The sequence below is a fragment of the Centrocercus urophasianus genome, unplaced genomic scaffold (assembly GCF_019232065.1).
Source record: "Centrocercus urophasianus isolate 14NV4802_14NV808 unplaced genomic scaffold, USGS_Curo_1.0 seq_17, whole genome shotgun sequence".
NCBI classification, from domain to species: domain Eukaryota; kingdom Metazoa; phylum Chordata; class Aves; order Galliformes; family Phasianidae; genus Centrocercus; species Centrocercus urophasianus.
Window position 1 is genome coordinate 19,824,859 of NW_024884722.1, and position 26,946 is coordinate 19,851,804.

The following is a 26,946-nucleotide window of genomic DNA, read 5'->3' on the forward strand; positions in this document are numbered from 1 at the left end:
AAAAAAAAAAAAAAAAAAAAAAAAAGAGAAAGAAAGAAAACCACATGAGGATGAGCATCTATCTATTGCAGGAAGAGCAGAAAAACATAAAAGAGGGAGGGAGCATGGCAGCTAGCTGGGCACAAAGTCATACACTGTATATCTCATATGCTTCACATCAGAGTTACATGTATAGCTTGGAGTTGGAGAACGCTAGACACAGATGGGACATATCCCATAACCAAATGGTGCGGGCAGATCAGGAGAAGCAGCTGCCTCTCCAGAATCTCCACAGCACTGCAGAGTCTCAGAGCTGATGTTAAGCCTGAGAAGGTCTCATTTCTAATTATGTTTTACCTAAACAAAGATACAGCAAAGATCCAAATGTGCCTGAGAAGGCCAGTTCAAGCGCATTTCTGTAAAGTGACCAAACAAAATTCCAGATCTCTGCACTCCTAAGTCATAGGAAAGTTTGGGTCAGGGTCTAAACTTAGCAGTTGCATTCACCTCTGACGCTAGCATCTACTAAACAATAACAAGAAAAATGGAGGAATACATAGACATTTTTTTCTGTCACTGTCTTTCCTCTATTGCACAGAGGCTCATGCCTCAGCAGAGGACCTAAAGACTGGGATGCTGGAAGTAGCTATGCTAAATGCATGCAAGCATGCTGGAAGAGCTAAGAGAGAATACTGAAAAGCTGAGAGGTGGAAGCAACTGAATCAGTAAAGGTGTGAGCAGAAGTGAGAAACCTCAAACATTCTTACCAAACCAGGCCTGCTGCTCTCCCTGTACTTCAATAGCCAGTCCAAAGTCAGCCAGTTTGACAGCAGCACCTTTACATTTACTTGCCAGTAGCAAATTCTCAGGCTGGGGAGAAGAAAGGAAAAGAATAAAAAGGTGGGGATAAGAATGAAAGACTGATATCCTCATTAAAACCTCCTATCTTTGTTTTCATATCATTAAATGCAATCTGTTGACAGCAGGCACATACTTAAGCTGTTCAGATGAAAGCAGAGAAACAGCAACAAATGGCCTTGACCTAGAGTGGCAGAAAATCTTCAAATCTAATACAAATTCTCTATAGGAGTTGGAGCCTCTCCCAGTCCAGCCCATACATTACATGCTGACACCAGAGGGCACTGACAGCACAGTTCCTGAAGCACAGAATCCAAAATTTGTTTTTGTCATCCCTGCAGAAAGTAATGTGGAGCAAGGGAGGAGAATGGGATACAGAAGATACAATCTACAGTGATGTTCCACCCCATGAACGTTATACAGTCCTTAAGGCACTGGAAAAGTAAATATGATGCTAATAGGGTCTGCCAAATACAGAGCTGTAATGTGGGATGGCATCATCTAGATAGTCAGTAGCTTTCATCCCTAACAGAAAAAGCCTCAAATTGGCAACAACAAGCGAGTGCTCTTGCATACTGCTACTTTCATGCTACAAATTCATACATACAGTAGTGTTAAATATGCTTCATCCTATTGCCACTGTCACCTGTACTATGTGCAACCATGTCACTTGCCCCAGGTGCCAGAAATGTGAGACAGACTACTACTTCCCATCATGTGAATCTCATTTGGGTCATAATCCTGTCATGTTCCAGTGGAAGACTTCAGCAGAAGTCTCACTATAGCTTCAAGAATTACACTGAGACAGTCAGCAGCTTTCTCTGCAGCACCACATCAGCTAGTTACAACAGACTAATTGAAACCTCAAAGCCTGTAAGGTGGTGGCTATTACAGATCAGCAGGAAACACAACAGAGACAAGGAATGACAAATGTCATTTCACATCTTATTCCCTTCTGACCATTTGTGCAATTCATATCAACTTGAGTTTTTAACCAAGACAGATGGAAGCCTGGAAATACAGAAATGAGACATCGTCTTAGTTTCACAAATCCAGTGAAGCTGGCTTTTTGCATCCTGCCCACTATTTTCATCCCCCTGAAACACTCCATCCCTGTTCTGCCTGACAGGAAGGAGATGCTATGCTCATTCACATCCTTAAAAGTACTGGACATGTTCCTTGCTTTTGCTCTGAAAGAAAGGAAGAAAGCTTTGCCTATCACAGCCCTTACCATGAATGACATGGAAAAAAGGGGAACTGGTTCTCAAGAAACTTTGGTGGCACCGTTTTTTCACTATGTGGAAAAGCCTGTGTTATTTAAGCTGTGAAAATCTACCAGTATAAACAAGTCCTTACAGCAGTAGACCAGTGAAGTATTCTGAAAATCACTCCCAACTTCAGGTCACACCTTGGCTTGGCCTGAAACACTGAAATTTAGGTCAAGCTTGTGCCAGCTAAGCATCATTTCCCTCTAAACTACAGCTACAAACACTGCAAGGCTAACAGTGTTTATCATCCATGCATGTTCGCCAACACATGGATTGCCTCAGGCTCCACACAATTTTTGTAAGGAAGGAATGCATTCCTCAATTTCTTACTGTCTTGTCCCCATGGGTAGTTTGATATTCAAAGTTCTTTTAGAGAATAATAGCCAGAAGAACAGTTTACAAAAGGTGCAAGAGACAACTTCACACGAAGCAAGTTCTGCAGTTATTATATGCTGATCCTGAAAGGCCAAGCTTCTGGCAAAGAGCTATAACATTAAATAAGGAGCATGGGATCATTTATTCTAAAAGGAATGGATAATCCTCGGGCCTGGACAGCTTCAGTGAATTGGAGGAAGCAACAGAAGAAACATATTAAGTACTGTGTGGAGTGTCTTGTTTTAAACAAGTTAACAACTAACACAAAACTCGGGAAGCAAAATAGGTGATGTATAAACACAAAATACAAAAGAACACTTGCAGCATCTTGCATCAGAAAACACCACCTATTTTCATAGAAGCCCTAATTTTGGGCAATAGTGCCTCTTGGAAGTTGCCCTTCTCATGGGCGGGTACCAGCTCTAAATTCAGAGCAGTCCTTCCACACTAGACCACTTTCCAAAGTGCTCTGAATCAGAAAGCGAAGAGAGTTTCATGGGAGTCTGACAGAAATACTAAGAGCTACTATCTGCCCACTAGATGAAAACATTGGTTTGGGTTGAAAGATACCATAAAGATCCACTTCCAACCTCCCTGCTGTAGGCTGGAACACCTTTCACTTAATACAGGATGTAGCAGAACACTGTCACTAAGCTTGCAATGTTTTTTACTTCTTTCTTTACAATGTGCTCTAGGTGACTCTGCTTGAAGCAGGAGAGTTGGACTAGATGATCCCAAGTAGTCCCTTCCAACCTCAACCATTCTGTGACTGTCAAAATATTTTTATACCTGTTATGTGCCGTATAACAATCCAAAATGAACACTGGTAGCACGTGTCATCCTGCATTAATTTCACTGGACCACTGGTGGTCATCACCACCCCACTTTACAAAGAGAACGCTGCAGGACAGGTAGACCTTCTGGCACAAGCCTCTTTGCTCTGGAATCTGCTCAGCTCCCAGTACTGCTAGCGCCACGTGTGAAGGGAATTTTAAGTATCTCCACCATGGGGGCTCTGGGTCTATAAATGTGTCAGACTGTGGCAGACAGCTGATTTACTCATTGTTCTACTAGCCAGCAGTTTTGTTTTTTGATTAAAAGCTTCTACTGATGAGAGAAGAAAGAAATGACATGAAAAACTCTTGTTGTGCATCTCTGTCCTAGCCCAATACCATGTGTTTGGCAACAGTGAAGAATAAAAATATATATGTTCTGTGCAGACAAACTCATCCTGGCAGACTGAACAGAGAATGCCCCAGGTCTCTAGAGATCTTTTCAACAGCAAACTAGAAAGTGTCCTTCATTATAATGAATCCTACCCAAACTTCTCTGAAAGTCCACTGCCGTCTGATACCACAGCTACCCCATCCAGGAGCTGCCTCCAGAGATGCTGAGAGCTGACAAAGTTCATGAAGAAAGAAAACTTCCTTAGTACACCCTCTAGAAAAATCTGAAGGAGTGAATTTGTGCTTCGGGAACAACTATGCCCAACTATAGTAAAGGGAAACAAAATGAAAACAAGCAAACAAATAAAGAAATACAAAAGCCAAGGCCCTGCCAGCTGGCAACATAATTCCTGTCTTGCCTCTTCCAGTGGTGCCCTGGCTGCTCCTCAGCCTCTGCAGCACGGAGGAAATATTACCTTCAAATCCCTGTGCACGATATCATGCTGGTGAATGTGATTCACACTCTCCAGTATCTGATGAATACAGTGGCTGCAAGATAAAGGGAGAGACACACAGAGTTACACATGTGTATACATACATTTGGCACCCTATCCCAGAATGTTTCCCCAGCTTTTATATTTGTACTATGGAGAGCTGAGAGCTCCAGGCTGAATCCCTCAGTTATGCCCACCGGATGCCGCAGCTCAGCGCTGTCACCACTTCACGCTCCCTCCCACTCAGCAATAGGATGCTAGACATCCTAGCTACAGCAGGACCACAGAGCCTCTCGCCTGCCTGTCATTGTCTCCTTCTCCCTTCTCACTGTGCTAAGCATCCCACTTGCTCCCCTAGCCAGTAACACCCACCCTGCACAGGGAACTGAGGCACACAGGTAGCTGCAAACAGCAGCTGAGACTGGACGTGCACGGCCCAGTGCCCCAGGAAACACTGAACAGGGCTACTCCAAGCACAGAATAAACTTTAGAAAGCAGCAAACTCCTCCAGTAAGTTCAGGATGAAGACTCCTGGGTGCCTGCCAGTTTGCAAAGCTTTAAAAGCAGCATCTCAAGCACTTTACATACACAGTGTGTGTGTACACACCCGCTTACCGGGTGCCTTTTAAGTACAGATCCCACTTAAGAGGTTAGTAATCTGAAAAGCAGACTCAGCCTCTGTTGAACACAGTGTGCTGCACTGCCCCAGCCCACAGAAAACTGACGCCTCTGTCACTCTCTTTGCTGTAATCACAAAGGAAAAAAGCAACCCCACATTTATACCTGACATATTAGAACAGTGCAAAACAACCATGGAACAGATTTCTGGTTGAAGCAATCTATTCTGTCACAAATTTACTGAGCTCTTAGAGTGTCTGCTGCAAGAAGTGGGCATTTTGGCAGCCTGCATGGCTGGGCAGTAAGCACCCAGGCATGGGTAACTCAAATAGGTTGTGTTTGTGAGCTCACTGTCTCCTCACCAAATTCTGTTCATCTCAGGGGAACAAATTAAAAATACCTCAGTAAAAGGAAATTGTCTACTGGAAAAGACGGGAAGAGATTAAGAGAAGGAAAGGGAGAGATGAAGCCCTATGTATGTTACCCCTGCCTCCCCAGAGCTGGCAGCACAAGCCTCAGGGTTGGAGTCCATGAATATCTCCTTGCTCCCAAAACAAAAATGTATAATTAGAACAGAGCTGAGTCTGAGTGAGAGAGATTTTCTGGCCAAAAATGGCAAAAGTGTGAGGTGTCCCAGGCGAGCCAAGTGCGGCAGATTGGCACGGACCTCGCTCCCTCGCTCTCCCAGCCTGCTCTGGAATTCAGCTCAGCATGGGGGGAGAAAGGGAGGAGGAGTTTCATTCTGTCATCTTATGGGCACTGTGAGTGTTGTCCAACTTAAAGTCAGAAGGCTGAGCACCCCCAGGAAGGCTCATATAGCTTCTCCCTCTCCCCCAGCACAGCCAATATTTTCCTGAGCAGTGTTGGTCACAGTCAGCTCTTCATCACTTCAGAGAACAGGCACTGGCAAGAGGGGCAGTGGGGAGGCTGATGATAAACTCTGAACTTCCCAACATCAAGGTGGAACAAGTCAAGTGACTGCACATCTGTTTGAGATGCCGTGCCTACAATCCACATGTACACCCTAGTGAAAACCTCTACAGAGCTTTCAGATCCTCCAGGAGTTCCACCAATGATAAGCCTGTTGGCCTTGCCCATAAGCAGACAGCTCCCCAGCTGAGCGTGTGGTGCAACACCTCATTTAAAAGCATCATGTAATGCCCAGAAGAAAGTGGTTGTAAGTGTACATGGAAAGCAAATAAGCACCCATGGGCTGCGCAAGTGTACAAACATGCCATACACTTTCCTTCCTTACATTCAGTAAAGGCATGCTCTCTCTGTAGTGCTGCTTCTATCCAAGCTGGTGTGCTTACCACTGTGGGACGGGCTTCCTCAAAGTACTACCTGCCAAACTCACTTTGCAGCAACATTCACTGCCCCCTTCTTATCCCTCTCCTCCCATGGCTCTCTTAATTCATGCCCTAGCAAGAGGTAGTATGGGATGTGGACAAAGATACAGAACAAGTAATGATGAAATATCATCATCAGGCCATTCTTAAGGCCTGCTATAGCAGAACAGGAGCTGCCTGAACCCAGCTTTGTTTCCAGGTTCTCCCTGGCCAACAGACAGATGGTTCAGAGGCATCCTCAGCTATTACTGTGCAAATTACTCTGCGTTAACAGCAAAGAGACAAGCACAGTCTGTTTCAGGAAGCTCAACATGGAAGAAAGGGGGAATGTTCAGAATAAGGAAGGGCACAGCTTGAAATCTTTTCAATATTAAAGTAGAAAGGCACATGTTATGCCATTTTTTTCACTGCAACAGACAGCATACCATCAGAGAGCTTTCATAGAATCGTAGCCTTTAAAGCCCTTCTTTCCGTCCCACTCCTGTAAAACCATTACCTAAACAAAGGCAACTTGAACAGGTCTGCCCAAAAGCAGCAGCATGTCACTGGAAGCCCTGCAGGAGGGCAGAGACCAAGCAGGCAGAGCTTTCCCACAGCCAGAGGACAGCTCTCCCCTGTGTTACTCACTAAGGACACCCTGTCACCAGTCACCAGGAAGGTCAGGCGGACAAAGCCACTATCAACAGAGCTCCCAGCAAAGAACACACCACAGCAGCAGCGTCTGCAGGCAGCAAGAGCTGGAGCTGCAGTGAGTCAGGCTGGTCGGTGACAATAGTTTATTCTAATGGCAGAAAGAGGAATTGCTTTTTCCAGATAGGGAGCAAGAGTTGCAGAACAAAGCCATGCACAGAACATCAGTCAGGAAATTCATCCCGCTTGCCAACACACATGGCACACACAGAAGGATCTGGAAACAGTCTTACCTGGCATCTGCTTCACTGTAGTACTCTCTGGCAACAATATCTTCAAATAGCTCCCCACCAGTAACCCTGGAGTATAAAATAAAGGTTGTTACAGAGCCTGTCCAAGCCTAGCTGACCAAGCCGAGCCAGAAGGCTGTATGGGACTTGTGCTGCCTCTGTGTTCACATCCTTTCCCTACAATCCTGCTGCAGCCTGTGCTGAGCAGCCTCCACAGGGATCTGTGGTATGGAAGGATAAGGGCAGCTCCACAGCCACAGCACCAGCATTGGCAGCTCACAGAACACTCTCAATGCACTGAGCAAAAATGTCCACGCATTTCTACAGGGCTCAGCAAATATTACATTTGGGCAGACCAGCATTCCTTTGATCCCTGCAAACTGCCTCAGGGACAAAAGTCACAGGTAGCCACTGATTGCCATCCCACACTTGTACCTGCTGCCAGGAGTTTTCCTGGTCTATCCCCTACCACATAGTCAACGATTTTTTTGTAACGTGCTGTTTTGTACAGAGCTTGGAAGAGAAGGAGAGAATTCAGGTGTTTCTTATTCTGCTCCTACTCAACCATCCACGTGTCTGTAACGTTGATGAAGCATCAAAGCTGAAGAAAGACACTTACAGATCAAAGACGAGGTAATGGAAGCCTTCTTCTGAAATACTGTCATGGAGCCGCACTGCAAAATACAATCAAGAAATGGAGGTTTACAGAGCATGCAGCAAATATGACACTTCAAAAATCAAGTCTAGCCACACAGACAAGCTCTCCCTCAACTCAGCCCATTAATTCCCTATGCCCTTCATTTTGTGTGCTCAGTTAGTGACCTATTTCCCTTGCTTATCTCAAAGGAACAGATGGGTGTCCTTCACATACACCCACCTCACCCCAGCGCCAAAACAAACTCTGAATTTCTTTGACCATTCGTTCTCCTCTTCTAAAACTTCTCTACTCTCCTTTCACATCTACCCACTCTTTCTTCCATGCTCACGCTTTGCAGTCTTTCCTCAATCATTCTTATTTTCCCCAAGCCCTTCTCAGAATCTCCAACCAAAAACAATACAAATAAAAAATGCCAAAATCCATTTGTAAACCCACCTGCACATTGATGCTATCCATCTCCCTTCTACCTTTTATCTGTAAAGCTCAATGAAGCCTGTTTCTTCCTTTTACTTCCTTTACCTGACTCCATTCCAACTTATACCCCCAATCATTACCTAAAATTCAAGCTCACTTTTGTTTTATTTTTCTAATCTATTTGTTACTAAGGGCATAAATGACCACAGTTGTCCTTAAAATTTAATCCTCCCTCAACCTACTTACACATCCCCTCTTGTTGCCTAAATTAACTTCCACCTTTTCCCTTTTCTCATCCTCTTCACCATCAGGGCTGAGGTTGCATCTACAATGGGCTGCCCCGGATACTCTGTGAGATCTCTGGGGCCCTGAAGTCCTTCCCCCAAGTTACAAGTAGTAAATAGTGATAATGACTACATCCACAACAGAAATGAATTTCTCTTCCAGTGCCATTTCCTCCTGTCTGAATTAAAGACTTGCTTTCTTTTACATTTCTTGGATTAATTCTAACTGTAGGTTTTGCTTTTAGAGCAATAACAAAATTAAGAGCTCAGTTTCTCATATCTCTATGTCCTCCTTTTAGCTTTTCTCTCCTGCTGAAAAACGTCACTCTTTTCTTTGCCAGAGTCACTAACTAGCAGTCCTACTTGACTCAGTCCTTAAACTGCCACACCCAGACTAGGACAGCTTGGTTACCTTATTTACATGATTCCACCTACAGGATTTCCCTATTGATTCACACAACTGGATGGGCCTGGAGTGAGTCTCAGCCACCGCAACATCTGTGTAATTGAGTATTGACTGAAGTAACATCACTGTTCTCATCTCTACAAAAACAGGATAGTTACCTTGTTCTGTCACTATAGCAGTACCTTTGCATCCCTTCCCTGTCTTCCACTCTTTTCCATGTAAAACATGAAACACGAGTGACCTGTCTTGGCTTCTCCCAACACAATGATTATCTCTTTGCCAGCATCAAGAGGTCAGTTTGCACCTTTTATTGGTCCATGACGTCAGTTACCATCATCATCTTGGAAATGTTTCAAACAAGCACTTGGCACCTGCTCCCATCTCAGGAAACAACCACAAATTTTCTCAATGCTCTCTTCTTATCCTTCTTGCAACATGTGCATGCAAACACCCACAACACAAAATTAAGAGTAGCATAAAAGTGTAGAGACCACTTCCTACACCTTTCCTAATAGAATTGTATTCTTCTTTCCTGCATGCTCCAGCATTTTTTCCCTGCCATAATTTGCAAGCTCTCCAGGCTGGTCCTTTGACCAACTTCCTCTCCTCAGCATTTCTTTTCATGGAAGAGGTTTGGGAGCAGTACTCCACCAGGCATAAGACTGCAAACCAGCAAGTACAGTTAAGGGAACAATACTGCAGGTATTTGACAAAAACTGTTTCCTCTGCTGAAAACAGAGATGTAGCACCTTTAAGAAATAAATATCTCAAATAATAGGCAGTAAAATAAATGACTAAAATAAAAATATCTTCCAAGCTTTAGTCAGTTTTGTAATAACTTCATTGTAATACAACTTTGAGTTTATACAAGGACTTGCCCCCCTGAGCACTTGGCAGAATCCAGCAGAGGTGACATTACAAAAAATACAGAGAAAGGTATCTCCTAAGAGGAAACATTTCCATTGAAGGCTGGGAACAAGACATAAAGTAACTAAAACAAACACTTGGATTCTCAGCGTAGGGCAGGTTTTCACTCCAATGCCAAGAGATTTTCACTGCAATGCACAAAATTGTTTGATGTATACGCAAAAGGCAACTACATAAATGAGAGCTAATGCCCAGGACACAGGCAAAAGCCTGTGCAGAAACCTTATAAAAAGGGAAGAAGGAACAGATGGCGAAACTTCAAGGAAAGCTGAATGTGCTAATAAGGTCATGTCAGGTAACACTCAGTATGCCAGAAAGCATTCTCCACCCTCTGGCACCTGAAAGGTCAGCAAAGTGCTGTCAGAAGCAGCGAATCAGAGAGCAGCAGCACAAATGAGATCCCAACAGCGGCAGAGGACAGCCACCAGTGGGCCGAGCTGCAGCCAGGAGCAGCAAACACCTCTGTAGGTAGAAGAGAGAAACAGTGAACTCTGACACCAAGATGCAGACAGCAAACTGCAACCAAATATAAAATATGAAAGAGTTTTTCGGTAATATTTATTTGTCCTGAGGAAAGTGATTTTGTCAGATGCATTTTGAAAGAGGAAGGAAGCAGCAAGTCAGCTGGCAAAGACTGGCAGAGGCAGCAGAAAGAGCCTTCAAGGACAGTAAAACACTGTTTGTATACTTAGGTGGGGAACCATGACAGGAGAACAGAGAATTGTATTTATTGGCTCATAAATACCAGTGCCATACATCACCCTAAGGCTGCACAGCAAAAGAATAGAGCAGACCACGGGGGCAGGATGCAGGCCATTAACTTAACAAGGGAGCTGCTTCCTCGCAACCACCCAGAGCAGTGCTGAACAAAACTTGCACGGGATTTAATCTGCCTAGGTAACAAAGCTCACAATAACACTGGAACAGCACAGAAGCAATAGGAATGAGGGCAGTGGGCACCATCACCCTGCAAAGAAATAATTAGCAACAGCTTAAAATATCAGACTTAAACTGTGAAAGAGAACAACGATGAGATGGGCTGAGAAAGACAAGTCTGAATAGGCCAAAACTCTCATGACATTCAATTCTAGCCCATACCTGCTTCACACTGACACTGAAGGGAAGAGGTGAAAGCAATGCCCAGGGGTGGAGGTGAGAGAGCATCCAGTTACTAGAGCATCCAGAGCTAACACGTTGTCCACTGGCCCACCTGCAGACTCACAGCTGGCCTTCCTACCCTGCAAGGACGTGGCAGTCACCCTTGTGCCAGGCATTGCACTACTGACACACATGTTGAAGTGCTCTGCTCCCAAAGGCTTTGTGAACTATCCATTTATAACAACACAGCCTTTTCCAAAACCATTCAGGCAGCCCAGGAAACAGCACATAGTCAGAAGCAACTCCACCACCTTTACCTCACGTTAAGAATGAATGCACTTAAAATGTTCCTTGGCGTCCCCTCCAATTTGACTCAGACAGAAGATCCACATTGTTTTGACATTCATTATGCAGATACAAAACCATCAGATACCATCTGACATCTCCATCTTGCAGGCAGTGCAGGGCCTGCTGCTTCAGCCTCAGCCATGAGGGCCCTCCACACCATGACAGGCCGTGGGGTCTCATATGGCAGCTTCCAAGGGTGGGAGGGGTTAAAGGACCTGAGCACCAAGTGCTCTCCATTGCATATAATTTCCCAGGTAAAGTAGATACCATCTGTTCCACAGGTGCTGCTCCTGAAGCACCATCTGATGTCTTCGTTATTACCTTAAGCTCAGCTTCAACCAGCTGAGCAGAGTCCCGCTCATACCTGTGTAACCTACTGACATGACAGGGTGAAAAGTGTAATCATATGTAGGTGCTAGAAGAGGGTAAAAAGGAGTAATGAAAATTGAACGCCTATAAAATGAAGAATTAACAAAATAACTAATCCAGCTATTCTTTTCCTCCAAAATGTCACAGACCCGTTTTCTTTCTCCCACCATGGGAACAGGAACATCAATGCCTGGTACACCAGGCTAACAGATGCACGCACCACAGAGAGCTGCAAGTCACAGCAACAAGGAAATTGCACAAGAAACACAGGGTCTCCCAAAAGATGAACAAACTATACAGAAGCCCGGTACATGCCAAAGGAACCTGACCTTATTCTATTCACCAGAATACGATGCAGTTGATTTCAATTAGCCGATTTTGTCACCTAGAAGCAGCAATTCAAATCATATTTTCTTCCTAGTGAAACACTCTTACCACAGGAATTTTTGCAGATGTAGAGAATCAGTCCCTGCCAACACCAACTACACTCATGGTCACCTTATGACTATTCCCACGCCAAAAGTCTTTGATGGATGAAAGAACTTACTGCAAAGGTTAGCAAGCACAGACAAGGAGAGTGGAATAAGAAAGAAAACAGAAGCAAGTCAGACAACAAGGCACTAAGTCAGTTACAGGATATGGTGAAAGACTTCACCCAAGGTTTTAGTCAGAGCACAGAAAAAAAAGTCCCATTCACATCAAGCAAAAGGCTCATACAGTTCACAGGCACATCAGTTTTGTAAGACTAAAGTCTTACAGATAACTTCAGAAATAGCAAATAAAAACCACAGCACTAGTTAGCAATGCCAGGACAACTGCTAACCAAAGAAGCAGAATCAGTTACAGTTTATTGGGGGGTGTTTTTTTTTGTTTTGTTCTGTTTTTAAATAAGAATGCAGAAATAGCATAGCTTTCTTCATATACAGTCCTGAAGCTGGTACCACAGTAGTACTCCACTGGGCATAAGGAGATTGCTACCACTGTCCCTTCAGTTTTAAATGCACACCTGTAATACTGCACTGTTAAAGAGCTGCTGTGTGCCACCACCTACATACAAGGCACAACCTCTCTCACTGGTTTAAGCATCCTTCTCTTTCCTTTTTCCTTTCAAGTCTCAACCCATCAAACCACAGCTCTCATCCTACATAAATTGCCATTACCAGTACAGGAAGAAACATCCACAGAGCTGGCCTCTTAGGAGGATAATTGACAACACAGAAGCAGTGACAGCAAACTACCCTCTTCCCCAAAAACTCATGTCTTCATCCCCTTGCCATTCTTGAGTCACGTGACCCTGTAGGGGCAGCTGCAGCTCCCTGAGGCCTAAGCATAGCACAAAGCATCTGATCGTAATAAGAAAAACCTCAAACAAAACAGACTGTATCAGCCTAACAACCAATGTCATTTGCTGCTGCATCACGCAAAGCAAGACTGTGAATACAGAAGTTGAAGCACACCACAAAGGAATCAGAAGAATCTTTCCGTTTTATAAAAGTTCACCTATACAACAGAAATATAAAAAGACAAGGAAGGGCAACAGGCATCTTATTTTCAAAGGCTCATATTTAGAAAGCAAACTGATACCCAAGTCACAAGTACGGATGATAGCTAGCTGACTTGATCCACATCTTCCCTTTGCCCAGTGTGCCCAGTTTTATCATTGTTTTACTCTTGTTTCAATGCCCAGAGCATTCATGCCTGCCACACAAGCCCAAGATAAGGCTCCTTTATAAGGCAGGGTGGTCTTTGTCAAACTGCTGCAAGGTTTGTTCTGCAAAACAGAACAGTTACTAAAGTCACAGCACAAGGCAAAGAAATACACAAGCAGAAGAATAATTTCACAGGATGATTCCTTCTATCTTCACAATTATTAATCTCTGCTTAGGAAAATTTAATATGAGCTGAAACATACTTGCTCCTATACACCAATGGTCCCTGCCTGTCCTTAGCGATAGTGCTCAGCAAGAGGAAAGGGTCAACTTCACTGCTGAACCTAGAGTTTAAATCCTTTGAATTCAACGGGAAAATACAACATGCTATTGGCCACGCTGCACCAATATATCTCATGTACTGGGATTATATAACACTTGGAATTCTCCAATTAAGTTGCCTTTGTTGCAGTACATGCAGCAGAGCCAAAACAAGGCAACCAAGACTTCTGGTTGTCTCCTTATGGTAATAGAAATGCTCTAACTCTTTTATGTAGTCTTAGCATTGCAAACTCAAAAGTACTCTAGGATCTTCTGGACTGAACAATGCTATTAGAAGGTCAGCCTTCTAATAAGCCTCATTAGAAGCAGCCAAGCTTCACTTTTCAGCACTTCCCAGACAAATGTTTGCCTGTATCATGCAAAGAGAGACCACATGGGGCATATTACAAAAAGTATATGTCAGAAGAAGCAAAATAATACTGGAGGCTAAAACCTGCCTGATGCCCTTTACCAAAGATGCCTTGCCTGATGCCCTCTCCAGTGTGCCAGGAAATGCTGGAACTACAGATACAAATACACACGGCCCAGCAGACTGCAAACTGAGCACCATCGTCTGTGGCAGCACAAGCGACAAGTGAGCTGACGCAGATGGCTCCAGCTCCAACCCACAGCCCACTTCCCCAGCTGCTCACCAGCCTGAGAGCCTGCTCAGGAATTGTCCCACCGCCTCCCAGCCTGGCTGTATGCCAGGATGCTCCCAGCACAGTTCACAGCTCCCAGGACGCCTGTCCCACGAGGAGCCACCATAAGACTGTGACTGCCTGGGAGCTGGGTGCTGAGCTCCCACCCCAGCTGTTTCTCTAATTACATTAAACATGCAGAATTCAGCTGCAGCTGCTCAGGCTGCTTCCAAAAGGACTCTCCTTTTAATTAAAAATTTGCTATTAAAGAGCATTAAGTTGTGTAATGCAAATAATCCTCTAGAAATCATCTGTTCCAGCAGCTAATGACCAGCTTTGTTAGAGCAGTAACTAACAGCAGCAGGACAGTTAGCTAACAGGACATTGCGTGCTGGTGTTAACCAGACCATCAGGATCAGGGATTCTTTCCTTCCTTCTGCCTCCAAATCTGACACGGAGAGGTAACAGGATGCTGGATATACACCGGCTTGCCAGCTCCAGACCCACAGCATTTCACACCAATTGCAGTTTCAGAGCTTTGGAAAATAAAAAAGAAGAGCTTGTTAACACAGCTCTGTTCAGGTAGAAGCAGGCTGCTGCAGGCTCTGCAAGGAGAGACAAGGGACAGTCTCAAGGAGCACAAAATATCACTGGGATTTATTTTTTCTTCTTCATTGTTCTCGAAAAACACTCAGACCCTAAAAAGTAAGGTCAGGCACAGCAATCCACAGCCTAGGAAGAAGCTGCACAGAGGACAGTACTTTTCCTGTCGAGAAACTGGTCCTTCTGCAGAGGTAAAATGTAAAAGTAAGAATGAAAGCACACAAAGTATTTTTTTAAACATTTCAATGCCAACTAAACTTTTTTTTCTTTCATTTTGCAACGTCTGCACTGAAAGGCTGAAGTTCAGTGCACGATACGTGACATTTATTAAGTCTTACTCAAACATGATGTGATCCAAAAGAGTTCATTAGCAGGAATATTTCCCACTCTCCTGATAACAGTGCAGACATGACCATCCAGAACTGTTATCCCACGTGGAAACTACTGTACTTCCTTAGGGGAGCAGCCTGGATGTCTGCAGCCAAATGAAAACAGAGAAATCTGCTGTTTACAGCAAAACACAGCCTACAGCATTCTCTTGTTCACTAAGGAAGCAATTCAGATCTCCTGTTAAGAAAAGGTGCTAAGCATGCATCCCAAGCAGCAAGGGGATGGCGGAAATGAGGGCCTGCTCAGCTAGAGATCCTCAAGGTGATGCACGAGTGAACCTTGGTGGGGGCTGAGACAATCCCAACACTGGGTCTGCATGACCAGTGCACCCCATTTCCTACTCCAGTAGTTATGAGCATCGTGATAATCTACAATGGGCTGCACAAAGAAGCACAAAACCTTTCTTGAAGCGACTCACACCTTGATCATCACCTTTACTTAAGCAGATGAACTGTGTGCTGTTAAATAATCATCCATGAAAATCACTCCCACAAGACAGAGGTACTAGGAGAGATCATTTTCAAAGGAAATAAAACTGAACTGGGTGAAAACAAAATCAGCTAATTCACAGGAGATTTCTCTGCCATGTTTTCCATATGTTAAATAAGGAATTGTCCAGAACCACAGTTTATTCTTAAAGAAGCCAGAAGATAGAAGCGAAAAATTTAAAGAACTGAACTGCAAGTATATTCTGGAGAAAAAAATCAGAAGTAGGAAAAACCTGAAAAAGCAGTAATTCCAGTAGATGCTGAGAACAGCATTTCACCACTGCTATAAATTCCTTCAAAGAAATTAACTCTGAAGCAGCTCAGAAAAGGATACAGAGGCAGAAATCAGAAAAAGAATTTGGCTTCGTCATTTGGCTACTATCAGCCTCTCTTAAAATATGTATTTTTGTTATTCCAGAGCTAAGTGCATGCAATTCTTCACAGCAAGGCTGCCATGAGCTAGGACACAATAACTGACACGAAGAAGGTAAAAATAACAAACTGCTCAGTTTGAGCTATAAACAACAGATATTCAAGAACTACTTTTGTACGGTTGATTTAAAAACATCTAAGAAGCAGTACAGCTCATCCAGTGACAGGTCCAAAGAGGAGGGACATATTTAGGCTGGCATAACTAAGAAAATTCAAAAGTAGAAGGGGAACATTTAACAACAGGATGGACAAACACAGGAATGCTAGAAAACAGTTTTCAGACCTATGAATAAGAATTAGCAAATGCTGCATCATTGCTTTGAGAGTTCTGCAGCAGGAAAGGTCACACACAGAACTGAGCACTTCCCATATATGTGGAACAAGACAGCTGCAAGACATTGGGGTTCTCAGCTCTGTTACTACTCTGGTAGTTGCTGTGTAGCAAAAGGCAAAAACCTAAATTATCCACAAGAGAATCCACAGGTAGCTGCTCAATTAGGGGACTTAAAAATCAAATACTCAGGCCAACCAAAATTAAGTTTAATTCTAAGAGACCAAAAGAGCTGCTGCTCCAATAAGAAAGTGGTGACATTCAAAACACTGCAAGTTTAGCTCTACAGCAAAAAGAAAACAATGTGAAGCCTATTTTATCTTAAATGCACAGGTTTCAGTGGCACAACTGGGGAATCATCTGCAAATGAAGGGGCAGAGCTGCGAGCATGCCTGGAGAAACATTCTTCTTTCCTGCAAAGCAGGGACTGAGAGAAGAGAGCACCAGATCGTTCACTCACTCTTCTGCATGTCCCCAAATACATTCATGTCAAATGCCCATGAGATTTATAGATATGTGAATCATTGAAATAGCATGTTGTTTAAGGACAAGTGGAATTCCCCATGCAGTCATGACTCTTGCCAACTTCCACAAGCATTTTATCTGCTTACAGACAGCAAGGTTTTAACAGTGCTGCTTTCTGCCTCTTTCTGACACTCTCATATCCTGAGTAATGGATGCAACCATTTTCCCTTTAGAACAGAATGTGGATTGATGTCATACCAATTTGGCTGTAATTTGGTGAGTGTGGCTGAAACAGGGTTTCTCTGGACACTAAATACTCTAGAATGTTGTCAGGAGAATCAAAAACGCAAGTTGAAAGCTAAGGAATTAAGTCCTACTGAAATGAAGTCTGACATACCGTTTGTAGTGGCAGTATGGCTCCCAATGAAAACATGGTACGTACAACAAACATGGCTTTGGAAATCAGAAAATTGCCTCAGGACAACTTTCTTCTGTCTATAGACGGAAATGTTTTCTGGATCAAGGAATAACCACACTGCAACACTCAGCTCTTTGAAGGATTACTCCTCTGTGATTACCTTGGCCATAATACACATCTAAAGACAAGAAAACACCCACTTACAGAGCAAGAGCCTATAATTAAGGCTGAAGTTCAGTGGAGGTATGCAAGAGTAACTTAGAAAGCAGTCACTTCACAAAGAGTAACAACAAACAGAAATATCACCATTACCTCATGGCCAAATAAACATTTATTTTTCAAAGTAGGGGTGTTACAGTCAGCATGTAACAGTCTGGAACCATCACACCAGAGTCAACTGTATGGCAGCAAATAAATTCAACAGGTTTGCTTCATATTCTATATGCAGGGAGGAGAGAAAAGCACCTCACAGGGCTGTGACTCACAGTCCTCTGCCCTAGACTCACTAGAGGTTTGTGTCACAGCAAAACAAGAGGGCATGCTGCAATTCAGCTTCTGACACAATTTCCTTCTATGACAGCATAACAAGTCCATGGAATATGGAAGCAACAATGCATGTAGTCTCTAGACTTCAGAAAGGCTTCTGACAGCATCCAATGTGCTATGTCCAAAAGTAATTATAAAAAAAAAGTGTAAGCTAATGCTGGATACAATGTGTATAGAAGTCACTGAGAAGAGACACTCAAAATTGCTACTGTCAAATTGGAAAAACATATCAACACCTTCAAGAGTTTGTTCAGAGCCCATCAGTATTCAACAGTTCCATTAATTATCTACATCGTGCAATATATGGCATTTTTATTAAATACATTACTGTACAAATTGCAAACATATAACAGAAAGTTCATCAGAAAGTAAATCAAAATGGTCTTGACAAACCTGAAGAGAACCCACGCAGTACATTTCCTAGTACTTATTTTAATTAGGATAAATGAAATAGCCACTTTGATAAGAATCCTCATTTATACAAGATGGAAAAATTCTTTGCTTGCCAGATCCGCAGAAAGTAGTTTGATGCAACAATGTGTCAGAAAACAAATGTGCATCAACAATATCTTTAAACTTCGATCAACCAACAAAATTTGCCAAAAGAAGAATAATTTTGATGTGACAGGTAAAGCAATTCTTCCCTTTGGAGCCAACACTGACATGGTCTTAGCTGGGTTCTGATATCTTTTTTCAGGCAACACATTTCAAGATAGATATGAAGCCACTGGACTGAGTCCAAGGGAGGGAGGGAAAAAGGAAAGAAGAAAAGACTAGAGGTCTAGAAAATATGACGTATGAGAAAAGACTGAAAGAACTGGGTTTGTTTAGTCTGAAGAAGAAGAAGGCTAGAAAGAGACATGATAACAGTCTTCAAATATGTAAGATAGTTAGAGGAAAGAAAAACTACTTTCTACATATACACTGGATAGAAATAGAAACAACAGTAGCAAAGTATGTTTTTTTCTAACGTCTAATAGAAGAACTAAATATTTGAAAGATTACCACTAGAGGCTATGGAATTATTCTAGCTTTTTAAGAGCAAACAAGCCTAGCATTAACCAGGTAAGGTTGTCAAATAACTGCTGAATAGACGATACAGCCTTCAGAGGTCTTTTCAACACATTTCAACTCTTTGCTGTAGGCATAAAATAATTCCTTTATGCCTTATTTCTATTTCCTTAATTCCTTTATTTCTATTTACAACCACCCACTGAGTTCAGAATGACTAGACTCTTTTATCTTAAAATAAAGAAAAAAAACTGTTCTTTCTAGGAAGACACACACACACACAAAAAAAAAAAAAAAAAAAAAAAAAAGCTGTGTAGAAAATGCATGAACCACTGACATTCCCCCAAACGCTTTTCCAAACCACAACAGAGCAGTCACATCATTACTCATTACAAATGGAGAACCAGCTGCAGAACCAAAGTAGGAAAGTGACATGTTTCTGTTTTCAGTGGGGTTTACTTGTAAAAATGGATATTCTCTCGGGCACAACATTTAATGTGTGAGAGGTCTGACAAGAAAATATAAGAACAGATAAAAATAAAGCTGATGAAAGTTAAAGTCCCAAATAAAAATCGACATCACCTACTAAACTAAGTGCAACAAGCTTTACAGGGCAAACAAATCCCAGTAACTAGGCTAGTAACAAAAGTTTTAGTCATCCTGAATATTTTCAAGCAATAAACGTACTGGCTAGTATATTCATCACTGCAAATTACTGTAGAAGGTGGTTACTACTCCTCCTCATGCCCTACCTCTACAATTGCACTCAAATTCAACAGTTCTTTCTGCTGAAAAGCTGCTGCTATGGTGCTACTTTGCATTTTGTGACATCCTGAGCTAGTGGAAATTGCTTCTTCATCACATACAGAATAGCCCATGGATACCAGTGCACGGAGTATCTTTGGATGTTTACCAATATTCGGATGCTTTAGAAGCCGGCAGATTCGAGCTTCACGTTCCAGTTTCTGGTGATCTGAAAGAGAAAGAAACAAGGTATTCAGCTCCACAATTCTGAACTAAGCTCTTGCTCATTTTCAACAAAGAAAGGAACACAGTGACCCAGCTGATGTCCAGAAGCACGGACGAGACTGGGAATTGCTGGAACACAACCATCTCCCAAAATCTCACAGTTGTAACAGCCAATCAGGTGCCTGTAGATGAGGCTGCAAAGGACCTCTGCTTCCAGTAAAGGGTTAAAGCGATAAAGAGATATTCCCTGCTTGGATTCCAAGTGAACAGTAACAGCAACACAAAGGTACCACTCTTCCATCAGATGCACAAACACATGAAACCAGTTCCAGGGCTTTTGAGACTTATCCCCTTCTTCAATGCTGGAGAACAGTCTCTGAAGAAATAGCTCACAGAAAACGAAAGGGACCTGCTGCCAGCCCAGAGAAACATCAGGGAAGAAAGGAAGAGCAGGAGGGAGAAATACACAGGTACTGCTGCACACAGCCAACACATGAAGTAGGGAATGCTGCCAGCTCCGATGAACCATAAAGGTAACCATACTTCAGTACCCACGGATGGAGTCACTGATGAAATGCTGATCAAGCACTTCCAGTTCTCCAGGCAAGAATTCCTGCCCAAATGCTAAGTATGCTTATTCCAGCCCAAAGGCAACATCAGTTTCAGCAGGACCGTCATCTGGATTAAAGAATAACATATCAAAGAGAGCAGAAAATGGTTTCTCCTCCCCAGAAACGTAACATGCATGAGTGCAAGGAAAGGAGAGAGAGCTAAGGCAACTCTGCTCATCTTGGCCAAGAAGCAGGGGATCTTTAGCTGCTGAGGCTCAGATAGATTTTTCATTACAGCAATGATCGAGTCCTGGCTTTTCAAAGCCCCATCCTTGCAAATGAAACACACACATCAGATGAGCACAACTTCACTGCAAGGAGCTGAGGGAGGAAAATCTCCAGGGCAGCCCCAGAAGCTCCTGAGCTCTCAATCTTTGGGGATGCAGATATGTACAGAAAGAGAGAGGACTGACTGCCCTTCCCCAGCCAGCAAACGAACACAGCAAGGGAAAGCAGCCATCCCTGCGCTCTACTGACATTTCTCCTCCTGCAGGTCTTCAGCATACAGAGTTGAAAATGCACCTTGTTTGCATTCCCTGTGGGGCACCCTTTTTTCCACAGGAGTAAGCAAGACACTTGGCTGGTTGGGCTGCTCAGCAGATGACTACTACAAGTGCAGCATCCTCTAATTTACAGGAATCTCACTAGAGATCCACGTAAACAAAGACCCACTGCTCTGCACTGAGAATAGTCCACGCAGCTCCACAGTCTCTGCATGGTCCTCCCTTTCCCTTGCACAGAAAAGCTTTGGGCAACTGTTCTCATCACGAGCAGAAGAGGGAGACCAAGGCAGATAGCTCAGCTCAGAACATTTCTTTCCCAGGCTGGGAATAGCAGCTCAGGGCACTGCAGGATTTCTATCTTCTTTCCCATTGCTGAACTGTAGAAAATGTCCCAATTAATATTTTATATGGGCTGAGATGTGCTTACATCCTCATCTGCTACTGTTCTGGGAGGGGGGAAGGTAAATGACTCTTTTCATCTCTCCCTTCTTCTCAGTCCTGGAAATTATTGTTGTTGTTGCATATATTTCACAGCTCCATGCCAGAACCACTCCAATAAAGTAGCAGGCAGGAGGAAAGCCTGGAGAGAATCCACACTCCCAAGGCCCTGGTGCAGTGCAAGCGCTTTCTCGCCTGCATTGCCGGGGGTGCCTTGGCTTCTCTTTTTGCAGTATTTTGCAAATGAAGTTTTAGAAAGTAGTTGCAAGGTAACAGACTGTGCTGCACACTGTGCACCCGGGCCAGGTTCTCACAGCACGACCACAGTTTAAGATAAACTATCCATAACTCTCTCACATGCCTGGGTCTTGCAAATCCCCTTCTTACCCTCCCAGCTCTACTTGGAACCCCTACAAAAGGGGATCCTTCCCTCACTCAGATCACGTTGCCTTCGTGTGCAATTACACTTGCTGGGAATCTGTTCCTGAGCACAAGGGCACGGGGAAGCAGACAGCAAAAACAGCTGAGCAAAGGGGAAGGAGAGGTAAGATGTACCACGTGCTGCTCAGCCACTGGGCCGTGACAGCCAGGACAGACAGCTGACAGGAGCGAGGCTCAAACAGAATGACATAACCATCAAAATGCCATGGGAGATGTAAATCAAGAGCAATTGCTCCCCTGCAATCCTACACCCTCTCACAGAGGGAGGGGAGCGGGCAGGGCAGCAGACACAGCAGAACTTGTGACAAGAGGTCATCACCCCACAGCCCGTCCCTCCAGCACCATGCAGCCTGGCCAGAGACCAGAGGAGGAGTACAGCACTCCGGTCACAAGGTACAGCAAACTATTTCTGGTCAGGGTGAAGCATTCTGCACTGTTCTGTCTCCAGGGCAACAAAACAGGCAAACTCAAGCACAGCTTGCAGACAGAAAGTGTGCTCCCTGTGCGACTGCTCCAGGCGGCAACCCCAGCCTTGCAGCCCCAGTGCAGAGCAGCAAAAGGTCAGGCTGGGCTGGGCTCCTCTGCGTGCTCTGCAGGAGCTCCCATCCCGTCCTGGACAGCATCGGATCACAGCCCAGCTTGTGACCTGAAAAAGAGCTCCAGCCCCGCAAAGATCCCCTTTTTGGTCTTTACTGATCCGTAGTCTTTGGCACAGCACAGGTATTCCACTCCTGTTCCAGGCATTAGTGGCACAGTCAATTCAACACTAGGGGCAAACAACTCGGTATCTAAAAATTTCAGCAATAAACACAGAGTTGTAATTTTTGTTTTTCTCTCTCTGATCTAATGGCAGTTATTCCCAGTAGGAAACAGGGGAAAAAAAAAAAAATACAAATTTTGTATGCCCATTAGAGCAGTCAAAGGTTGGGCTTGAAGACATTGTAGGCAGGAGCTCACAGAACCGTAAAAATCCAACAGACCTTAACTGCATTAGGAGAATGATGAAAAGAAATCCAGGTTTTGATCACTGCCTTACCAAGAGCTTGCAAAGAAAATCATTTCTTCTCCCCCCCACCAGAAGATCACCCTAATTTCTGCAGACCACATATGGAAGAGAGGTGGAAAACCAGCCCACTGCAAACCAGATTCACCCCATGGCATTGGGCTCGTCTCCCACCATTCCAGAACTGCTCAACTTCCACCAGCAATTTCCGTACCTTGCCTAAAACACCATGTATCCTTTAGGAAACATCACGGTTCACGTTCAAGACTTCAAGAGATAATAAAGCCATATATCCAGAGAAGTTACTCCAAACTTTAGTTACCCTTCCTGTCAAATCTCTACATGGCCGTTCCAAGTCTGAATTCATCTATCTCGTATTTCCAAATATTGGATTTCATTAAGTTCCCTTCCTGCTAAATAAGAGAGCTGTCTAGCCCTGAACAATAGCTGATGCTTAAAACTTAAGTACAGGATATTACCAACACTCATCTAATATTCATTTCATGTTTTCCAGCCAAAAAAAAAGAGACTTTTGCTATTTGGGCAGTACTTCTATCTACAGATTGAAGCAGTGTCTATCTACATGGATACAGAAGTGCAGTTTATACAGACCATCTGTAGCAAAATCTAAAAGTAAACGCTCAAGGGGATGGTGCTTAAAAGCAGCAGGACAAAACTTTCTCACGTTTGACACATAAACTAAGATGTTTATTTCTAGTTCCCAGGCCTTTATATAGATAAGATTTCTGAATTTGATTTTAACAACCAGGCCTACGTTTTGCCAAAATATCTTTTGCATCATTGCTCTGCAAACGCCGCTCTAAGTGCCATTCCAGTAATGCTAATATCACATTTCTTTAGAACACAGCTGATAAGAAACAGGCTGTTCAGAGAACTGGGCTTGCTTTGGGTTTTCATTTGTCAGGCCCTTTGCTTTAGCAGAACACAAGAATAATTGGGTTACTATTCTTCGTGGAAATTACGGACCTGCAGAAGTGAAAGCACAGCTCTTCATACAAACACAGCCCCTTCACTGAACAGATCTGCTTGTGCACAACGGGTGGCCAGAAGTGGCAGCGCACAATTCATAATGCCATGGCTGTAGCAGATGCTGAGCTGGCTAAACCAAAACAACCCAGCCTCAGTATAAAAGACAACCGACCAAACCCATGATAATTCAGCTTGTATGTTGTAAATTCATCTGACTTCATCAGAAAAAAAGGACAATGTGATGTAAGATAGGTGCACCAAAAGGAAAGAGAAAGTAAAATGCAGCTTTCTTTCATGACAAACTGACAACCTCCCACTGGGCAAGAAATCTGACCAGTTCATAATGAAATGCATTTCTCACTCTTCTGTAAGAAAATCCTTTCCTTGTATGATCACCTCTGCCTCTTTCCTCAAAGATGCTGTGGCAGGGATGGACAGAGAAGGACAGACCCTCCTTCTGGGCTCTGTTCCAGACAGAAGTGGTTCCCAGTGTCCTGTTCCAGCCACTACAAGCACTGCTGCTTTGCAGGTTTACTCCACGCCAGTTCTTTCCCCTCCCAAGGTACCAGAGACCTAAAGAAGAACATTCTCAGACACACAGACAGGGCACAGGACATCTGCAAATCACAGCAGTATATAGGTATCAGGTGAGAACATTTACATAACATTAAAAAAAAAAAAAAAAAAAAAAAAAAAAAAAATTAAGGAAAAAGTTGCCGCACTCCAACAGCCTGTTCAGAAGCAGGGTGGAGGGATTGCCAGAGAGAGAAATCCCTCCACCCTGCTTCTGAACAGGCTGATGGACTGCTGCAACATTTTTCTTCATCTTTTTTTGCAAGAGGCTGCAAGGTGCTTGTGAATGGCAGAGTTGGACAAGCATACCTGCAACAAAGCCAAGAGGGAATCGGCCCCAAGCAGGTGGGGCGAGGGCTGAGCGCATGACAGTGATATAGCGGTGCCCTGGATCCAGTGCTTGGACTGCAGCTCCCAGGCAGTGTGGAGCAGGGCTGCGTTTCAGCCATCGGCAGCTGCCCAGCCAGGGCCTTGCCATAAGCTGCCCAAATAAGCTGTGAGCAGGGAAGTTAAAGGAGCCGTGCCCTTGGCACCTTGGTCACCCCACCTGTCCCCAGTGCACCGAAGCTTGCTGTTCCAGAAAGAAACACCAGCAAAATCATGCTGACAAGCAGAAGACAGCATCGAAAAGAAAATTAAAGAGCGGACAAGACAGGTGCTCAAATAAAGCAAAACAACATTTACCAGAGAAAGCAATTAACCTCACACCTACCAGAAAACAAGATGGAAAAAGTGAGCTCTGCCACACTTCCTTCAGCCCTCACTAGAAAAACAGCACGGCTTTGAACTGATTCCACACACAGAGCTGCACACCCACTGCTGCGTTTGTTTGCTCACTTTACCAAACTGCAGCTGTACTGAGGTCGTGTGGCTAAAGCTCACTATGTACTTCGTGCACTTGACTCCAAAAAAAGAAGAAACAAAAAGGGGGTTTCTGTAGCTGCCTACAAGCTTATCCACCCCAACAGGAGGGAAGATTCTTTCCTAAGCACAATAAAAAGAAACACAACTTGCACTTAGTTGTGAATCATTTTGTTTGATAAAAGCCTGTGCTATGAAAAGAAAAAAAACAAAAACCTTGTTTCTCTCTACCAATATACAACCTTCCTGCTCTCAGCTGGTGTGTATATTACTTGGGCTGCTTGGTAACATAGTCCACCTGTCTTCTCCATCCTGCACTAGAACCACGCTTTATCACTGCTGCTAAAGGAGGCTTGAAGTCATCATTCCTGTGGGAACACACTCTAGATTACATTTCTGAGAATGGGAACAGTCCGGAAGAGGAATCAAACCCAAAGCAATAAATTCAGTTTGATTGCTGTCATCATGCCAATTCCGGGAGACAGTCAATTGGTGCCAGCTGCTAAAATATCTTTTGAGTCACTTCAAGGCAGAAATTGAATTTGCATCAAATAGCACAAGACTGGCTTTAGCCTTCAGGTTTCTTCATGCTTTTTGGTGCTTGTTTCAATTTAAATTTTCTCTCTGAGACCTTCTTAGCAGAATGAGTGAGGTCCCTCTTGCTGGACTCCAAGCCATCAACTTCTCTCCATATTTCCCTATTTTCCAATTGCTGTGCTGCTGAACAGTGCAGATCACTCCGCTTTTGAGATAAGCTGGCAAAAGGCAGCGTGCTATGTCTTGAAGATCAGCAACTCTCAAATCACCACCATTTGCCCTTCTGCAGAAGCTCTGAAAAATGAGATGATGTTAGCCCTTAACAATGACCAGAGGCCCATGTAGATTCAATATATTCTTTCTGACAATTGCTAACAGCAGATGCCTAAAGAAGAACATCAAGAAGGAGAGCACAAAAGAACTCTCCTCAAGCACTCACCCTCCCTCCAGCTCCTTGCAGCTCAGGACTTGTGCATTTCCTTTTTGGTACTGCTGCATTCCCATCTCAAAGATCAGCTATTGCTAATACCTCCATAACGGTGCCCTGCCCTGTATCCAGATGACATTCCTGAAAGCCAAATTCTATTCTTAAGCCTCCCCAAAACAGTACAACCCCAGCAGCACAACATCCCAAGGGCAGGGGGTACCCATCACAGCCCCACTGCCACCAGAAACATCTCTGCTGCTGGAACCCACCAAGTCACAAGGAGAAGGCACTGCTGAGGCCAGCAAGTGAAGATGGAAGGGGAAGTTGCCTTTTCTCACCCAGGGAAAGCTGTAGAAACTAGAGGGTGGTGAAATCCTCATCATTTGCCTTCAGCCACTGACAAAGCAGGAGGCTTGAGCACCAATGGGACACAATAAACAAACACAGGACTTCTTTCACATAATGCTGGCAGACATGCTTTCGTGACAAAGAGTTTCCTCTAGCAAAACCATGAATATTACTACCTTGTAATAGCATTTTCCCACGCTCTCCCGACCTCCCAAGAAATAAACAACTCCACACACAGAAGTATAACACTAGCCCTAAAAGTACATATGCACATGGATCTTAGAAGGAGCCAGAAAGCTCCCGCAGTTTGAAATAAGCTGCTTTTCCACACATTAGCAACTGGAAACCCCCTGGTCTTATTGCCCTGGGAAAACAAAACTAACTGAATAAAGGGAACAAACCGCACAAACTTAGAACTG

General features: G+C 43.8%; 1 protein-coding gene across 10 annotated transcripts in view; it reads right to left on the reverse strand.

The window, feature by feature from the left end:
• The window catches only part of CAMK2G (calcium/calmodulin dependent protein kinase II gamma), a 111,506-nt gene that overhangs the window by 42,010 nt on the left and 42,550 nt on the right, over positions 1 to 26,946 (reverse strand). For 9 of the 10 annotated variants that reach the window (XM_042818609.1, XM_042818607.1, XM_042818608.1 and 6 more), the window contains exons 3-7: positions 19,740 to 19,799; positions 7,647 to 7,701; positions 7,031 to 7,096; positions 4,123 to 4,195; positions 747 to 849 (exon numbers count right to left, since the gene is read on the reverse strand). In XM_042818609.1, coding sequence (XP_042674543.1) covers positions 747 to 849; positions 4,123 to 4,195; positions 7,031 to 7,096; positions 7,647 to 7,701; positions 19,740 to 19,799 — 357 coding nt within the window. Of the gene's footprint in view, positions 1 to 746; positions 850 to 4,122; positions 4,196 to 7,030; positions 7,097 to 7,646; positions 7,702 to 19,739; positions 19,800 to 26,946 lie in introns of those variants that run through there. The other variant, XM_042818611.1, reaches the window with a different exon arrangement.